Raw genomic sequence first — 16,688 nt, 5'->3', positions numbered from 1 at the left:
GTTGTCAAGTTTCGGAAGTATTAACAATGCGCGGTGACCGCGCCACTGACACGGACCCATTTCCCTTGTGTGTGCGCTAACAGTGCTAATTGCCCTCCACTGAAGAGTTTTCAAGAAAGCTGGTGACTTTGCGACCGTTAGTTGTGCTCTGAACGCTAAAGCGGCATACACTTTAACCGACGGTGTTTTTATCATCTTATAAAATGTTTGATTCTCAAGTGTGCGTTATATTTGCGCTGGTTGTGGTAAGTCGAGTTTTTATTTTCATGCCTAATTATTTTAAGTAGCATTATACAGATGTTTTTGTTAAAAATTGTTCAGTATGACCTACATATTCACCTCTCAGATACAACAAAAACACCTTGTATAAACAGGTTTATATCTAGAAGTAACCATAATGAGCACTCAACTTCCATTAAGTACTATCGTTATCTAAATCCACTTAAAAGTGGGGAATCCACACTAGTGAAACCAGGTAACCCATTGACATCGCATTCGTCCTTAACTTTACATGTTATTGTGTTCGACATCTAGATCAAGGTTGTGTTTATTTTCAGATTTTCAGCGCAACGACTGATTCTAGAAGAGTAGATTACCCGTTTTTAAATAATAGGAACGTCGGCTGCGGCCCATACGGCTTTACGTGTGAAGGGCAGGCGAAACTAAGACTTTGCGAGGGGCCTAATCTGTTTGGGCCCTCGTTTTTGTGCCCCCCGGACACAATATGCAACGAAGACTCCAGCGATGTATGTGAACACGCTAACAACTACATCGAACCGTCTTTCGGTAAAACGATACGCTGCCACAGACACGAAAGGATCGCCGACCCCAACGTTCCGGGATGTAAAGGCTACATACTATGCATCCCTAACAAAACTCGTTTCCAAGGCATCAAATTCAAGTGTTCGGGGACCACAATCTTCAACGGTTACACGCGAGCGTGCTCTGCGCCTGACAAATACAAGTGTCCTATGGCAAACACTACTCAAGCGAGCGATTTTTACGTTGAAAGCAACAGGAGAATCGATACTCGCCATGATGTTGAATACGAGAATAAGCCAGCAGGGCATCGCCCGAGGCCTATTGACTGTAAGAACTACAAGTTTACAGTGACCCAAGGCCAGAGCCCAGCGAAGGCGGCGTATTTCTGCCCCTCGCGGCCGGTGCCGGGCGAGCGCGCTGTGCGCTGCACCGTCTTCTCAAATCAGTTCTGCATCACTTTGGAAAGGTACAATGAGGATCAGTTCGTTGAAAGCTCGCGAGCTGCTTACCGAAGACCGCGGTTCAATAATTTTGTAACAGAACTCAATAATGATATCAAAATGCCATTTTAAATAGGTATAGGTATACAACTGTGTATTATTTTATTACTGGACTCTTGTCCAGGCCCTGCCACTGCCATTGGGAGATTATGTTATTCATAGAAATGAAATTTATTATAATGTATGTACCTAGTTTCTGAGACAAAGTTGCATAATTACTCCTTGTTTAGAATGTCATTAGTCACATATAAATCTTATAATGTGTTATAATTATTGTAATAAAAAATCTAGATCTTTGTTAATTTGTTTTATTAATAATGTAATAAATCTTACAATAACGTCAGTGTAAAAATAACAGTTTTATAATATTAGTAGAAACAAAATTGTAACAATAGAATAAATTAGGTATAAACATAACTTTTGTACCTATAGGACTCAAAGTCTCTCTATCTAATATCACGTAACAGATCAATAGTATTGTACCAAGATATAGGGACTCTAGGGTGTTAGCACTCGTAGCTGTCTGCGTCCACGCACCGTTTCTTATCCTTGTCGAACACGCGGCCCGAACCGCATTTCTTTATCTTCCGCCGGTACTCTGATTTCCGTTTCTTGCATAAGTAGAATCGCCTGCATTCATTACGAATCGGGAATTTACCTTCCTTTTTACATTTAAACACTTCATCTTCCTCGTCATCTTCGTTTCCTTCTGATTTTTCGCGCGTTTCTTCCTCGTTGGTATTTTTAGTCATTGAAACGTCATCGGTCTTACTACTATCATCGCTACTGCTGTTATTGCTGATTCTACTAGTGCTGACACTGTTGTTATTTATACTGCGACTAGCAGCACTCGTGCTACCCGTTTGACTACTGTTATCACTTGAAGAGATCGAAACTGATTCATTGGACTCTATCTCCTTTGACTCTATACATTTCACTGTTGTTTTGTTAAAAATGTAGCCACTTTGACATTGAAATTTGAATCTATACAAGTGGTCCTTATGATCGACGCAAATGTAATAAACATTGTCTTTCATAAAGTCGCTGAATCTGCCCACTGATGGGCATTTGAACTCATTATGTCGTATACAATGAGACAAGTTTTTAGTACATAGTTTTCTAATGTCACTAAACACGGTGTTTTCGGGACAGTTACCAACAACGGGTTGATTGATACCAACACAAATGTAAAATTTTCTACAATCGTCCTTGTCCGAATATCTACCCCTTCTGCCATTGACGCAGGTAAAGGGTATTGCCACTTCATTTGCAACTTGCTTTGTGACTGGTGAAATTGGATTTGGGGTCACCGATTGAGAAAGTGTTTGAACAGTATTTACATAAGGCTTTTGTATAGCAATAGATAAAGAAAGATTTATAGGTGAATTGTTTTTTTGTGGTTCATTCTCATTAGCATTTGAGGTCTGAGGGGAATAGGTTTCATTTACATTTTGTTCCTTAGCTGATATAGTATCTACATTATTATCAGGTGTATTTGTTTGTCCGATGGATACCTGCCCAACTCGAAGTGGATGCGGTGGAGAAACATCGCCTCTATTGATGACCCCAGTTCGCGATTTAGCATCCGGAAATGTAGAATCCTTCGTAATATGCAAATTGCCTACAGTAGTCGAACCACCGAATATAGGATTTTTTGAACTAATGACTTTGTCGGTAATTTCTAATGTAGGTAGGTTCTTGATTGTTGGAGTATTTGTATTATGGACGCCATTGACACTAGCTTGTATTGGAGTGTTAACTAGAGTAGGATAGATAGTTGCTGATTGATATGGTTCAGTTGTAAGGACAATATTTCCGTTTTGCGTCATAGACGTCACATCCGTCAAAAGTGGTATATTGGTAACTGATGGACGAAGCTTTACATTATTCATAGGTAACGGCAATATATTGAACATGACTGGCTTACTGGACTCGTCGATTCTATCGTGATCCCCTTCAGTTGTTATTCGCATATTAATCGTTTCCGACAGGTCATGCGTATTGGTTTGTAATTCAGTTTTATCGTTATGTAGTTTAGTTTTCGAAAGGTAAACAGTTATTGAACCTTCACTGTTTTTGGGATAATCAATTTCTTTATTATACGAAGAAACGTTAGCGTTGCTTCCAATCTCCCTGACATTGCTGCCAGTTTGGTCAACTGTAGATTCTGACCCGGGGCTAAATAAGTTATGTATGTTTTCAATATTGTGCGTATTATCCAGTATTTTAGTATCAACAACAGTTGCCTCTTTATTGTTTTTGGAGTTGTCAACTTCTTTCTTATTCGAGGAAACTTTAGCGTTGCTCCCAATCTCCTTAACTTTGCTGCCAATTTCGTCAACTGTAGAGTCTGATATAGGGCCAAATAACTTAGGTATGGTAATATCCAGTATTGTAGTATCAGCAACTTTTGCATTTTTTGGTGCAGTCTTTGACGAAGACAAGGTAACTGATCCACCACTTGCTAATGTGTTGGTTTTCAAATAAGTAGAATGTTCTTTAACCCGGGTTACGGGCTCTGGTGTAGGTAAACTGGCGACTTCAGGTTCGCTGTTCACATTAATTATATTTTCTGGAAGTCTATTTGTAATCAGAAAACCGTTTGATCTCTGGGTTACAGTAGTAGCGTTATAGCTTTGTTTACCAGTATTAATTTCAGCGGGAATGGGATTAGTTGCAGGTAATGCCGATATAATATGTTGCTGAGGCATAAACTCTGTATCAGAACTAACCACGTTTGCATCGTTTCGTTCGATGTTTAGGTTTGTGACATCAGACTTGCCTGTAAGTTGTGAATTTTGATTAGATTTGTCGATCAAATAATTGTCGAAAGGATTCCAATTTATATTTACTGTCTGATCTTGACCTTCTACGGTGCTTGGTTGTAATTTACTATATTGCACATGATTAGGCACTCGTATTGTTTCACTTTCGCCTTTTTGGCTGTTATAAGTTTGATTGGGAATATCGTTTGATTCACTTTTGGGACCTAAAAATTCGGTTTTGCTTTTTTGCTGAGAGCCATCAATATCATGTTCTGCATTTGCGTAATTGTTGTTTGTCGTTTGTACTATAGCCATTTCTAATTCATCCTTAGGAATAAGTTTCTCCTCAGGTAATTTCGCTATTATCTGCTCAATATTGATTGGTTTTGCTGTTATAAAATCGGCTTCCTTATTTACTTCCTGTGTAGATACTATGTTTTCAGATGGCAGTAATGGACCTTCAGTTTTCATATTATTTTCAAAAGCAGATTGAGCATTACTAATTATTGTAGTTAAATTCACGGTTTCAGTTGGAAGGTTGATTAAGTCAATACTTCGAGTAGTATCTGTTGCCACACTTTCTTTATTTATTAATTTTATTTTATTTGTACTGTCACCATTACCTACTACTCCTGTAGTGAATACCCCATCAACCTTCGTACCGTCTACTGTTGTATCTGTCAGTACTTGAGTTTTAGTCGAGATATAATCTTCTGATGCAACTTGAATTATAAGGTCATTATTTATTGTGGTAGGTGTATACACGACCTCCGTTGTTATATCAAAATTTACTGAATGTCTAGTTGGAATAAGATTATATTCTGTTGCAACATTTTGTATAGTACCCGTTGTTGAGCTTTTTTCATTTGTCGTAATTGGTTGTTCCTTATTGGCACCATTCTCAAAGATTTCAGCTGTCATTGTTACATCTTGCTTTACGTATTCTGGATCTTGTGGTTTTGATGTTACAGACTGAGTGTGACCAATTGCAATTGGTACTTTTTGGCTAGCAACGTTTTCAGAAGTTACCGCTGTCCGATTTTCCTCATGTAACATAGGTGTTTGCTCAGTACTGGTAACCAATTCCACGGTTGTCTTTGTCACATGTGATTTTTCAGTCATAACTGATTGATCGTTTATCATTGTAGAAGACTGATAAATAGTTTCTGTAGTCATGATGTCTCCATTTAGTGCTTTGCTGTTAGGAATAATATTCTCTGTCGCGATATTTTGAGTAGTATGGATTGTCAAACTTTGTTCATTTATCGTAGTTGGTTGTTCGGTAGTTAAATTATTCTCGGCGGTTTCAATGGTAAATACTGTATCAAGAATTGTGTCTGCAGAATTTTGTGTCAATGATGGTGCTTGAGTCATGACTAGTTGATCATCACCATTTGAAAAAGTTATATTCGCAGCCTCTGTAGTTACAATATCGGCATTTGCTGTTTCAATGTTTTGAGTGGAGTCTATTATCAATTTTTCTTCATTAACTGTTGCTGCTTGCTCAGAACTGGGTGCATACTCGACTGTTTCAATAGTAAATGCTCCGTCTAGAGTCGTTGTGTCTGTAGAACTTTGCGTCAATGATGGTGCGTAAGTCGTGACTTGTTGACCATCACTATTCGAAAAAGGTATATTTATAGGATCTGTAGTTACAATGTCGAGATTTACTGTTTCAATATTTTGAGTAGTATCCTTTGTAAAATTTTCTTCGTATATTGTAGTTGGATCCTTAGAACTAGGCGCGTTTTCGACTGTTTCAATAGTATATGCTCCATCTAAAATCGTTGTGTCTGTAGAACTTTCCGTCAATGATGGTGCGTAAGTCGTGACTTGTTGACCATCACTATTCGAAAAAGGTATATTTATAGGTTCTGTAGTTACAACGTCGAGATTTACTGTAGCTATATTTTGAGTAGTATCCCTTGTAAAGTTTTCTTCGTATATTGTTGTTGGTTGCTCAGAACTAGGCGCGTTCTCTACTATTTCAATAGTAAATGCTCCGTCTAGAGTCGTTGTGTCTGCAAAATTTTGCGACAGTGATGGTGCTTGAGTCATGACTGTTTGATCATCACTATTTGATAAAGGTATATTCGCAGCCTCTGTAATTACAATGTCCAGATTTACTGTTTCAATGTTTTGAGTGGAGTCTTTTATAATTTTTTCTTCATTTACTGTTGTTGGTTGATCAGAACTGGGTGCATTCTCGACTGTTTCAATAGTAAATGCTCCCTCTAGGGTCGTTGTGTCTGCAAAACTTTGCGTGATCAATGATGGTGCGTAAGTCGTGACTTGTTGACCATCACTATTTGAAAAAGGTATATTTATAGGATCTGTAGTTACAATGTCGGGATTTACTGTTTCAATATTTTGAGTAGTATCCTTTGTAAAGTTTTCTTCGTATATTGTAGTTGGATCCTTAGAAATTGGACCGTTTTCGACTGTTTCAATGGTATATGCTCCATCTACAGTCGTTGTGTCTGCAGAACTTTGTGTCAATGATGGTGTTTGAGTCGTGACTAGTTGAACGTCACTATGTGGAAGAGGTATATTCACAGCCTCTGTTGTTACAATGTCTAGATTTACTGTTTCAATGTTTTGAGTCGAGTCTTTTCTAAGGTTTTCTTCGTATATTGTTGTAGGATGCTCAGAAGTGGGAACTTTTTGAACTGTTTCAGTAGTATATGCTTCGTCTACAGTTGGTGTGTCTGCAGAACTTAGTGTCAATGATGGTGCTTGAGTAGTGCCTAGTTCAATGTTACTACTTGGTATAACCTCTGTAGTTACTATGTCGAGATTTACTATCTCAGTGTTTTGAGTAGAGTCTGTTGTAAAGATTTCTTCGTATATCGTTTTTGGTTGCTCAGATCTCGGGGCGTTTCCTACTGTATCAAGAACAGATGCTTTATCTAAATTCGTTGTATCTTTAGCATTTTGTGCATCCACCGTATATTTTTTTTGTTTTACATTATTACCACCAATTTGTGGGGAATTATTTTTTCCTTTATCGTTAGTAGATTTATTTTTTTCTGCGGAAGATTTTTTTAACAAAGTATTGTTTGTTACATTTTCGTTCTGAATCATAGTAAGGACCTGTGGTAATTGTGTGTATAGGTAAGACGTATCTACCTCGAGAGGGTTGTCAGTCGTTGTTTGTAATATTTGTTCTGTAGTTATTGGACTTGATTCTGTTGTTACAGTTTCTGTAATGTCAATATTTTCGGTTGTAGTTTGTGTATTAATATTTATAGCCTTTTTGTTGTTTTCTTCACCAGCGATCACTAGATCAGTTTTTGTTGGATTGTTAGTTTCGGCTGTAGTTTCTGTTACAATTTCTATGACATTCGTTGTAACACCTTCAGTTGTTAATATAGTTTCTGTTATACTTCGGTCTTCGCTTATAGTCTGTGATATAGTTTCTATAGGAGATGTTGTAATATCTGCAACTATAGTTGGTGTAATTTCTGTCACATTTAATCCATTATTGATGTAAAAGTTCGACGCTGTTCTTGTAGTAACATCCACGGTTGTATCAGTAGTAACACTGTATTCTACAGTTGTAGCCCTCTCTGTATTTATGTAATTTTCAGAAAACTCTTTCTTTGTGTTATCCAAAGAAGAAGAAGTTATTATCTCCTCCCACGGAAGTGTGGTTTCATTAATGACGTTGCTTATAGTGCTAGGTGTTGTTGGTGCTGGAAACTCGCATTCAAAGTGGTTTGTTCCCTGACAAACCGTCGGAGGAGGGCAGGCTATGTAGAAGTTGTCTATTGCCTGGGAGACTCCGCCCCCTAGGTCCACACATATCATGAAGTGGGTGGAGTTCACGCAATGGAAAGATTTCCCATGACAGTCTATTGCTGACGCCGTTGATAACAATGCGGACAGTACCTGCGCATTAAAACAAATTCAATATTTACAGTGTTCTACTTTAAAGACCCATATCGAAATGTAATTATGAGATTTGCCTCTAGAAAAACATCACAACATGTTATTCGAGATTTAAAGGGTATTAGGTGACGACCGGTCTGGCCTAGTGGGTAGTGACCCTGCCTATGAAGCCGATGGTCCCGGGTTCGAATCCTGGTAAGGGCATTTATTTGTATGATGATACAGATATTTGTTCCTGAGTCATGGTTGTTTTCTATGTATTTAAGTATTTATATATTATATATAGCGTTGTCTGAGTACCCACAACACAAGCCTTCTTGAGCTTACCGTGGGGCTTAGTCAATTTGTGTAAGAATGTCCCTATAATATTTATTTATTTATATATTTATATTTATTAGGTACCCAGATGGACTACGTACTCATTGCCATAAGCCTTCATTTTATTCCTATACATATTGTCTATTGCCCTTCACAGGGTGGCCACTTTCTGGAAAACCGGGAAAAGTCAGGGAATTTCGCTGGTCATGGAAAAGTCAGGGAATTGTCAGGGAAATTTAATGGAGGTCAGGGAATAAAAATTGTCTCTGTATGTACATAATAAAATAAAAATAAAATATTAATTTTACCATCTGCAAACATTATATGTGACGTTCCACGGGAAAAGGTACCTTATGAGGGTTTCTAGTTTCGGAGATATTAAATGTTTTGTAAAGAGGTGAAAAAGTGCTCATTTTTTTTTTATTGTGTGATCTGAAACCTTAATGCCTAACGTTTGTTTACCTGTTTTTATTTTTGTTATAAGTTAGTTATAAGCCTAGTAATGTCGTCTCAGAGTTTAGTAGAAAAGGTACCTTATGGAAAAAAGATTGAAAATTCCCAAAAAAACTAGTCAATACGGGAAAAGAAGTTTGGTAGAGAACTGTATTAGCATTCTGCAAAACTAATTTGATAATTTCAGTTCTGGTTGGGGCGCCTCGCAAATATTATAACCGTACATAGACCGACATCACAAATCCAAGTAGACTGCTATTATACCAAAGTTACTCTCGTCAAGTCTTTCTTGACTAGAATAATCTTCATTTGGTTTGGTCGCATGCAGTAAATCAGCCATTGGTTTGCTGAAAAATGCCAATACCCGACGCATTACCTTATGGAATATCTGAGGTCATTGAACCTCAATGCCGCTTATCTTCAATAGCAACCGAAATATATTATTGATAAGAAATAGACGATTTATACCATCTTAACCCCAAAATATTATTAGTTTATCCTAACTGTTCCATCATCATCATGCCTCATCATGTAACTTGACCACAAGGTACCTTTTCATTACGTACAAATTATTGGTCTTTTTTAAGATTATTATGACGAAGAACTAATTAAATTGGGGGCAGTTTAATGTAAATTAATATTTTCTATTCATAAAAGATAAACTATAATATGATTGATATTTTGTAGTGATGTATTATTAGATTTATTTCCATAAGGTACCTTTTCGTAAATGTATGGAGCAAATACTGTTATTGTTATGTAAGTTTAAAGTGGCATAAGGGGTTAAATATAGTATTTAGTTGGGGTTTTAGGATTTATTTCATTTGAATGACAGAATTTCTTTCATATGTGCTCAGAAAAATTGATTGTGTGTCACATTAAAAGTAAAAATATTCAATTTTGTGATTTTATATGAAAAAGTCAGAAAATACATTTTCACCTCTAAATCGGTATTGTTTTTTGCTTAAACTGTCTGTCAGTGTCGTTTTCTAATAGATAAAATTTAAATCTTGAGAGCTCATTGCAATCAATCGTGAAAATGAAATAAAACTTTATTTTCAAGAGATTGGTTAGTATACACATAAATCAGTCGATATCAAAAGTTTCTATTTGCATTACAGAACAAGTCGCAATATTTTTTTAATCTCAGATATATCAGGCATTATTATTTGTAGTCAACTATGTAACTTACTTCAGGAACATAGTTTTTTAGGCGGCTAAACTTAAAACTTCTCTATCGTAAAGTTGCTCATTTCACAACATTATTTTCAAAAAATCATATCTCTGTAACTACGCAACCTAGAAGGTTGATCTTTTGTGTTATCGATAGGTTATTTATTGTAGATTACTGGGGTATGCATAACTCCATACCCGCCATAAGGTACCTTTGACCGTGGGACGTCACATATATCTACTATAATTAGTTTAACGCATTTATTACCAGGGGGCGTGGCCTAGGAACAAACTTGTATGATGGTGGACGCACATTTGCGTCGGGGCTTGGTATCATATGAAAAAGCTGGCTAATCTTTACTTTATGGACCGTCGATTTGGAGGGTGTGTTGGGTATGGGGGGTAGAGGGTGCAAAGGGCTACGCCCCAGTCCAACCCCCATGGCGCGGAACCCCATGGTTATGGAGATATCCATGGTTAAAGTTTGTATGAAATTACTATGAAATAAAGGAGAAATGTGATAGCAGATGTTGATAGGTGCCGTTTTGTGTTAATTTATATTATCTTTTATACCACACCACCATCCTCAAGGTCACACAACATCTCAGGTCACGAAATCTTATGGTCACCAAAATCTCAAGGTCACCAAAATCTTTGGTCACCAGAATCTCAAGGTACCCAAAATGTCAAGGTCACTTAAAACCGAATCAGAGCACCCCACTATCCACGTGGTCTTGTCTGTCCTACCCCTAGAGAGCAATTCCAAAAACGGAGGCGCGGAGGGAGGGCAGCCAGTAAGGCGAAGCTGCGGAGCCCAGTGTAGTGAGCGTGCTTTGTCACGCGAGGGCGGAAGGGCTGCTCTTCCGCAGCGCCGGAGCTAACCCAGATCTAACAGCTTCACCGCCCCTCAGCGCCCCCCCTCACGCCGCACCCCGTCTCCCAAAATTTTGCTGTAATCCCTTATTTCATAGTACATAATTCCATACAAACTTTAACCATGGATATCTCCATAACCATGGGGTTCCGCGCCATAGGGGTTGGACTGGGGGGTAGCCCTCTCCCCCCCAACCCCCTCCCCCCCTCCCCACCCCAAAAATCGACGGTCCATAAAGTAAAGATTTACCAACGTCGGGCGGGGTCAGTACTTGGATGGGTGACCGTTTTTATAGATACGAGTAAAGGGTTCCGTCCCTTCGTGTGCGAGTCCGACTCGCACTTGGCCAATTTTTTTTTAAATTAAAACAAAAATAGTTTTCAAAACATACCAAGTTTGGGCTTCTCCTATGAAATTTTTTTTAGGAACTGCGGGTCAAAAATTTAATTTTGATCTCTATAGTACGTTTTTTTCAGAATTAGAAAGAACTTGCAAGAAGGTAAGCGATTTTGACAAGTCTTTTAATTGAAAAACGCTTTATAAAAATCAAAATTTAATACTTATGAAAGCAGAGGAATATAAATTATCGTATTAGATTCATAATTGTTACATATTTGCCGTAACTTATTTTTAAAATGTGTTTTTCAATTAAAAGACACATCATGATTGTTTACCTTATTTCTAATGCTAAAAAAAACGAACTATAGTATGCGTGTGCCAAACGGCTAACCTGTACATCGATTTGCGGTTTTCTATGAAATTGGGGTCGTACGTCTGCCTCTAAATAGGTTAATAATAGGTAACGCTATATCCTACCACGGCGGTATAGACAAAATAAATATTGAAAAAAATAAAATGATCCACGCGGCTCGTAATGCTCAATCCTTATTGTACACGGAGGAGCTACACAATAAGATGGAAAATTTAAGTCCAGAGGCGAAAATCAGAGCAGAAAAAAGAAAAGCTGCGGAAATGGTCAGAGAACTAGAAACAAAAAGGCGAAAAATTCTCGAAGGAGCTGCCAAAGAAGCTGCGTTATTGGAAAAACAGATTACCAAGTTGTAATAGATTTTGTTATTATTTTATATCAAAAAATTGTTTAAGGCCTTGTATGTATAAGTTACTCTTATGGTTTAGTATGTGCACTAGTGCTGCTCTCTGGCGGCAGAACATTGCAGTAATAAGTACTCCCTATTATTTTTTATTGGGCTATTTCGTTCAATCATGTATCGAGTATGACCACGGTCTTTTAAATATAATGAATTTTAACTTCTTTTTTATTTTGCTTTATTAAAACAAATAGTTTTTCTTAATAAACTGCTTAAGTATTAAGTAACATCAATTTCAAGGACATTGGGTGTTGAAAGCCCCTTAATTTGTGTATAAAAGCGGTTTTATGACATTTTTTCCACGATTTTAACAAGTTTACTAAATTTTCGGTTTCGACAAAAAAACATGTTTCGGTCGGACACTAGTAGTTTTGTTTCAGTTATACCCAAGATTTTTAACCGACTTCAAAAAATTAGGTTTCTCAATTCGTCGCTTTTGTACCATAATACGCAAAACGTTGAAAAGTCTAGTACTTACTAATACGATTAAGGCCCGTATAAAGTGTTCCCTTTAGTATTTCTCGCTGGATTATATTATATGATACATTTAATATCCAATAAATTCAGTAGTCAGAGGTACTGTTTCAATTGGTTTTTCCTGTACAGCTTTTAACAAAAATGCTCACAAATTAAATGAATTACAGGGTAATTGTATGAACTGTGATAGCAAATTACAATGAAACAGTACAAAAACGTCACCTGACGTAGGTTCACACCCACGACTTCCGTCTAACTATGCTTTCGCTCTTACCAACTGAGCTATTCAGATTCTGCAAAAACTCAAAAATGTATTCCAATTATATATTTTATATTTATTACATTTAAGATTATGGTCAGGGAAAATCTTGAAAAAACGCCTGGAAAACCGGGAAAAGTCAGGGAATTTTGGTTATAGTAAAGAGTGGTCACCCTGCCTTCAGGCTTCAGGCGTCTGAACCAACCGAACCTATCCTACCTATATATTGGTTTAATGTAATTATCGATATCGTCAAAACATTACACAGGAACTTTACGATCGGCTGGCGAAATATAGTGTGGAAAATATATGAGCCCTGGAGGGAAAGAACCTTACATCCTTAAGTTAGCTCAATTTACTTAAAGGCTCAATTTTTAAAAAGGCCCAGGGCACATTAATTGTTTTCCACCCTGTATACGTCATTCATTACACACATAAGCACACTTACGATGACACACTGACTATTCGAGTCCAAAGGCGAGCTACCTTGCTAGCTTACCTTGTTAGTTTTTATAAAATGTATACTTGATTCGTAATGGTATTGGCAAATTCTGCAGCAGGTAATTTTATCAAATTATCACTATAGCATTTCGGAAATGAATTGGTAAAAGCAACCCCAAAAGTAACCTTTATATTTATAGAAAACTAGGTATTAAAGACGATTTCTCGAATTGCATGATGTGATACGCATGAAACAGCTATTATCAACGCAACGTTGAAACTTGTAATAGTTATGCGTTTACGATTTAAATAAATACAAAAAAAAATACATACCAGCAGTGTCCCAAACAATTCGTTCATGTAATTTTTCGTAGAAGCCATCGGCACACTCATCCTGTATTAATATCAGGTTATGCCGGGCATTCGTCGTTTAGAACTTTTCGTTTTGGTCGTTTCTATTCGAATGGGCGCGTTGAGCTCCTCTTGACAATTTGAAAGGCGTAATATTTACTTAGCCCGAATCATTTGCCTTTAGATTACGGAGACGTTGAACAAATAAAATGTGACACCGCGTTTCCTGCGGTGAAATTGTTTTCCACTGCCGCGCGCTACATCTTACTAGATTGTTGATTCATTAACCTCCTGAGACTAACGGCGCGATTCGGAAAATGAATTAGAGATTCACTAGATATGAAATAGTAAAGATATGTGACGTTCCACGGCAAAAGGTACCTTATGGCGGCTGGCGCTTACGCTATTATTAACGCCGCTCCAATATTCAGCCGGGGCAATGGTACCTTTTGCCGTGGAACGTCACATATCTTAACTATTTCATATCTAGCGGATCTCTAATTCATTTCCCGAATCGCGCCGTAAATGTAGGTACCTTACATTACAATGTACATGTTCGTGCAATCTAATTTGAACCTTTCATGAACCATATAAAGTAGCATTTCTTTTGTTTCATTGCTTTTTAAAACAAACGAAATTCATTCTAATTTACTTATTGAATAAGGTTCAAATTAAAATTTCGAAAACTTTGTATGGTGGGTCTTACGAGGTTAAGACGAAAGGGGACTGCACTGAAACCGCCTCCATACAAACGTAGTTCCTATTTTCCTCTCTGGATAATTCAATCAATTCCTCCTGAAGACCCAAACCCAACTCGATGTGGTTGCGTTTTTTCGTCGAGGAGTTGCCGTGCTTATACACATATTATTGCATTTCCATCTAAATTAAGAAGTACTTGTGCCTAATTACAATTCAACCAGACGCCGGGAAATGGAAAATTAAGCGTGATTAAGCTCACAAAATTTGGAATCAAATAAATAGATTACATTATCCAGCCCTTAGCGAGAAATCGGGGAACTAGGTACAGACATAAAAACAGATCTCTTCCAAAGTTTTCTTATGTTTAAAATAGGTAAAAAATATCCCAATCGTTTTTTAGGGTTCCGTACCCAAAGGGTAAAAACGGGACCCTATTACCTTAGTCTTAACTCCGGACAGCGGAGTTATAAGACTGTCCGTCCGTATGTCTGTCTGTCACCAGGCTGTAACTCAGCAAGAACCGTGATAGCTAGGCTAGACAGTTGAAATTTTCGCAGATGATGTATTTCTGTTGCCGCTATAACAACAAACACTGAAAACAAAATAAAATAAATATTTAAGTGGGGTCCCATACGACAAATGTGTTTTTTTTTGCCGTTTTCTGCGTAATGGTACGGCGAGTCCGACTCGCACTTGGCCGGTTTATTTTCAGGGTTCCGTACCCAAAGGGTAAAACGGGACCCTATTACTAAGACTTCGCTGTCCGTCCGTCCGTCCGTCCGTCCGTCCGTCCGTCCGTCTGTCTGCCACCAGGCTGTATCTCACGAACCGTGATAGCTAGACAGTTGAAATTTTCACAGATGATGTATTTCTGTTGCCGCTATAACAATAAATACTAAAAACAGAATAAAATAAAGATTTAAATGGGGCTCCCATACAACAAACGTGATTTTTGACCAAAGTTAAGCAACGTCGGGCGTGGTCAGTACTTGGATGGGTGACCGTTTTTTTTTGCATTTTTTTCCGTTTTTTTTTTTGCATTATGGTACGGAACCCTTGGTGCGCGAGTCCGACTCGCACTTGCCCGGTTTTTATTTTTATATGGAACCCTAAGAATTAGTACTTACTTAGTACTATTATTTATTCTGTGGAATTAGTGCAAACCAAACAAAGGTGACATTATTTTTAGTATCTATGCATAACATCTTATCTCGTTTACTAATTACGTAGGTTTATCCTCATTTCCTCTGGGAAATATTGTATGTCTTAACAAACAGATAAAACTGTATGTAGATTTGGATTTTGTTTTTGTTAGCATTTTCCTGACGTGCGCGTTTGACGTGCGCTAATTTATATGTACGAGTTTACAGGTTGAGTTTATACACATATCCAGTGTTTACCGTAGCTTCTATTACTCTAATCATACTTTTGAACGGTATTATATTGATATAGGGCGCGCTATTAATATTCAACTATAGTTTTTTTAGCGTTAGAAAAAGACTACGCGATCTTGACGTCTTTTAATTGAAAAACGCTTTATAAAAATCAGTAACTTATGAAAGCAAAAGAATGTAAATAATCGTATATGATTCATAATTGTTACATATTTGCCGTGACTTATTTTACAAACGTTTCTTTCAATAAAAAGACAATTCAGGATTCTTTACCTTTTTTCTAATGCTAAAAAAACAAACTACACTGAGAGAAAAAACTAACAAAAACACATTTAGAATTACCAAAATAAAACTTAATCCGGGGACAAGGAGAGTCAACTAATAGGAACAAATTGACTTTTGCAATTTCCATTTAGTAGGAAATACAACTTCTATATTTGTAATTTGAAGTATGCTAGAGTAATTTCAGAAATTTGGTTTTGTTATTCCGAGAGGTGCTTTAGCAATATCGGAGGTGATGACGTCATGGGTGAAAACTAACCGTTTTGTAATTCTAAGCGTGCTTTAGCAATATCGGAGACGATGACGTCATAGGTTTTACTAAACTGTACTGCGATTCCAAGCTAGCTGTTGTTATTCTAGAGATAATGACGTCACAGGCAAAAACTAAACTGTTTGCAATTCCTCCGCCCCTAGCAAACGGGCGCCGCGAGAGCATGTCGCGCGCGTGGTAGCTACCCGTCTCTATTTCTGTCTGTATGAATAAAAAAGCATTTGGTAGTATATCTCTGTACTAAAGAGGCACTATAAAAGCCTGTCGAGATATTCTACCCATTCCTTTCTTATTCATACAGTCAGAAAGAGACTAGTAGTTATTACGCGCGCAACATGCTCTCGCGGCGCACCTGTGCTAGGGAGGTTGGAATTGCAAACAGTTTAGATTTACCTTTGATGTCATTATCACTAGAATAACAACAGCTAGCTCGAAGTTGCAGAACAATATATTCCTGTAGACCCCAACTACACAGTAGGTCGCGGGTTAATATGTCCATGGCCCACAATATATCCTAAATTTATTATTTAACTTAAGTATGTTTTAAACAAAGAAGACACGAGACACGCCCGCCCGACATCCGACACAATACTAACTCTAACCAAATGAACGTAGCAAGTAGTAAATTTTACTAAAATCACTAACATTCGTTTCGCTGTGTTGGTATTA

General features: G+C 37.4%; 2 protein-coding genes across 2 annotated transcripts; one reads left to right on the top strand and one right to left on the bottom strand.

Annotated features, from left to right (window-relative positions):
- Window positions 1–482: 482 nt before the first annotated feature.
- Window positions 483–1,470, top strand: LOC134806665 (uncharacterized; the record flags this gene model as incomplete). Its single annotated transcript, XM_063779993.1, has 1 exon — window positions 483–1,470. A coding segment is annotated over one exon (852 nt), but the record flags the coding sequence as incomplete, so codon positions are not given.
- Window positions 1,471–1,556: 86 nt separating this feature from the next.
- On the bottom strand, window positions 1,557–13,507 carry LOC134806476 (mucin-2-like). Its single transcript, XM_063779746.1, has 2 exons — window positions 13,356–13,507; window positions 1,557–7,918 (listed from the first exon to the last, which is right to left on the bottom strand). The coding sequence occupies exons 1-2, from the start codon at window positions 13,413–13,415 to the stop codon at window positions 1,769–1,771; spliced, it is 6,210 nt and encodes a 2,069-aa protein (XP_063635816.1). The 5' UTR covers window positions 13,416–13,507; the 3' UTR covers window positions 1,557–1,768.
- Between the last annotated feature and the right edge of the window lie 3,181 nt (window positions 13,508–16,688).

The sequence above is a fragment of the Cydia splendana genome, chromosome 3, assembly GCF_910591565.1.
Source record: "Cydia splendana chromosome 3, ilCydSple1.2, whole genome shotgun sequence".
NCBI classification, from domain to species: domain Eukaryota; kingdom Metazoa; phylum Arthropoda; class Insecta; order Lepidoptera; family Tortricidae; genus Cydia; species Cydia splendana.
The sequence above is the reverse complement of the archived record's forward strand: the minus strand, read 5'-3'. Positions and strand labels throughout refer to the sequence as shown.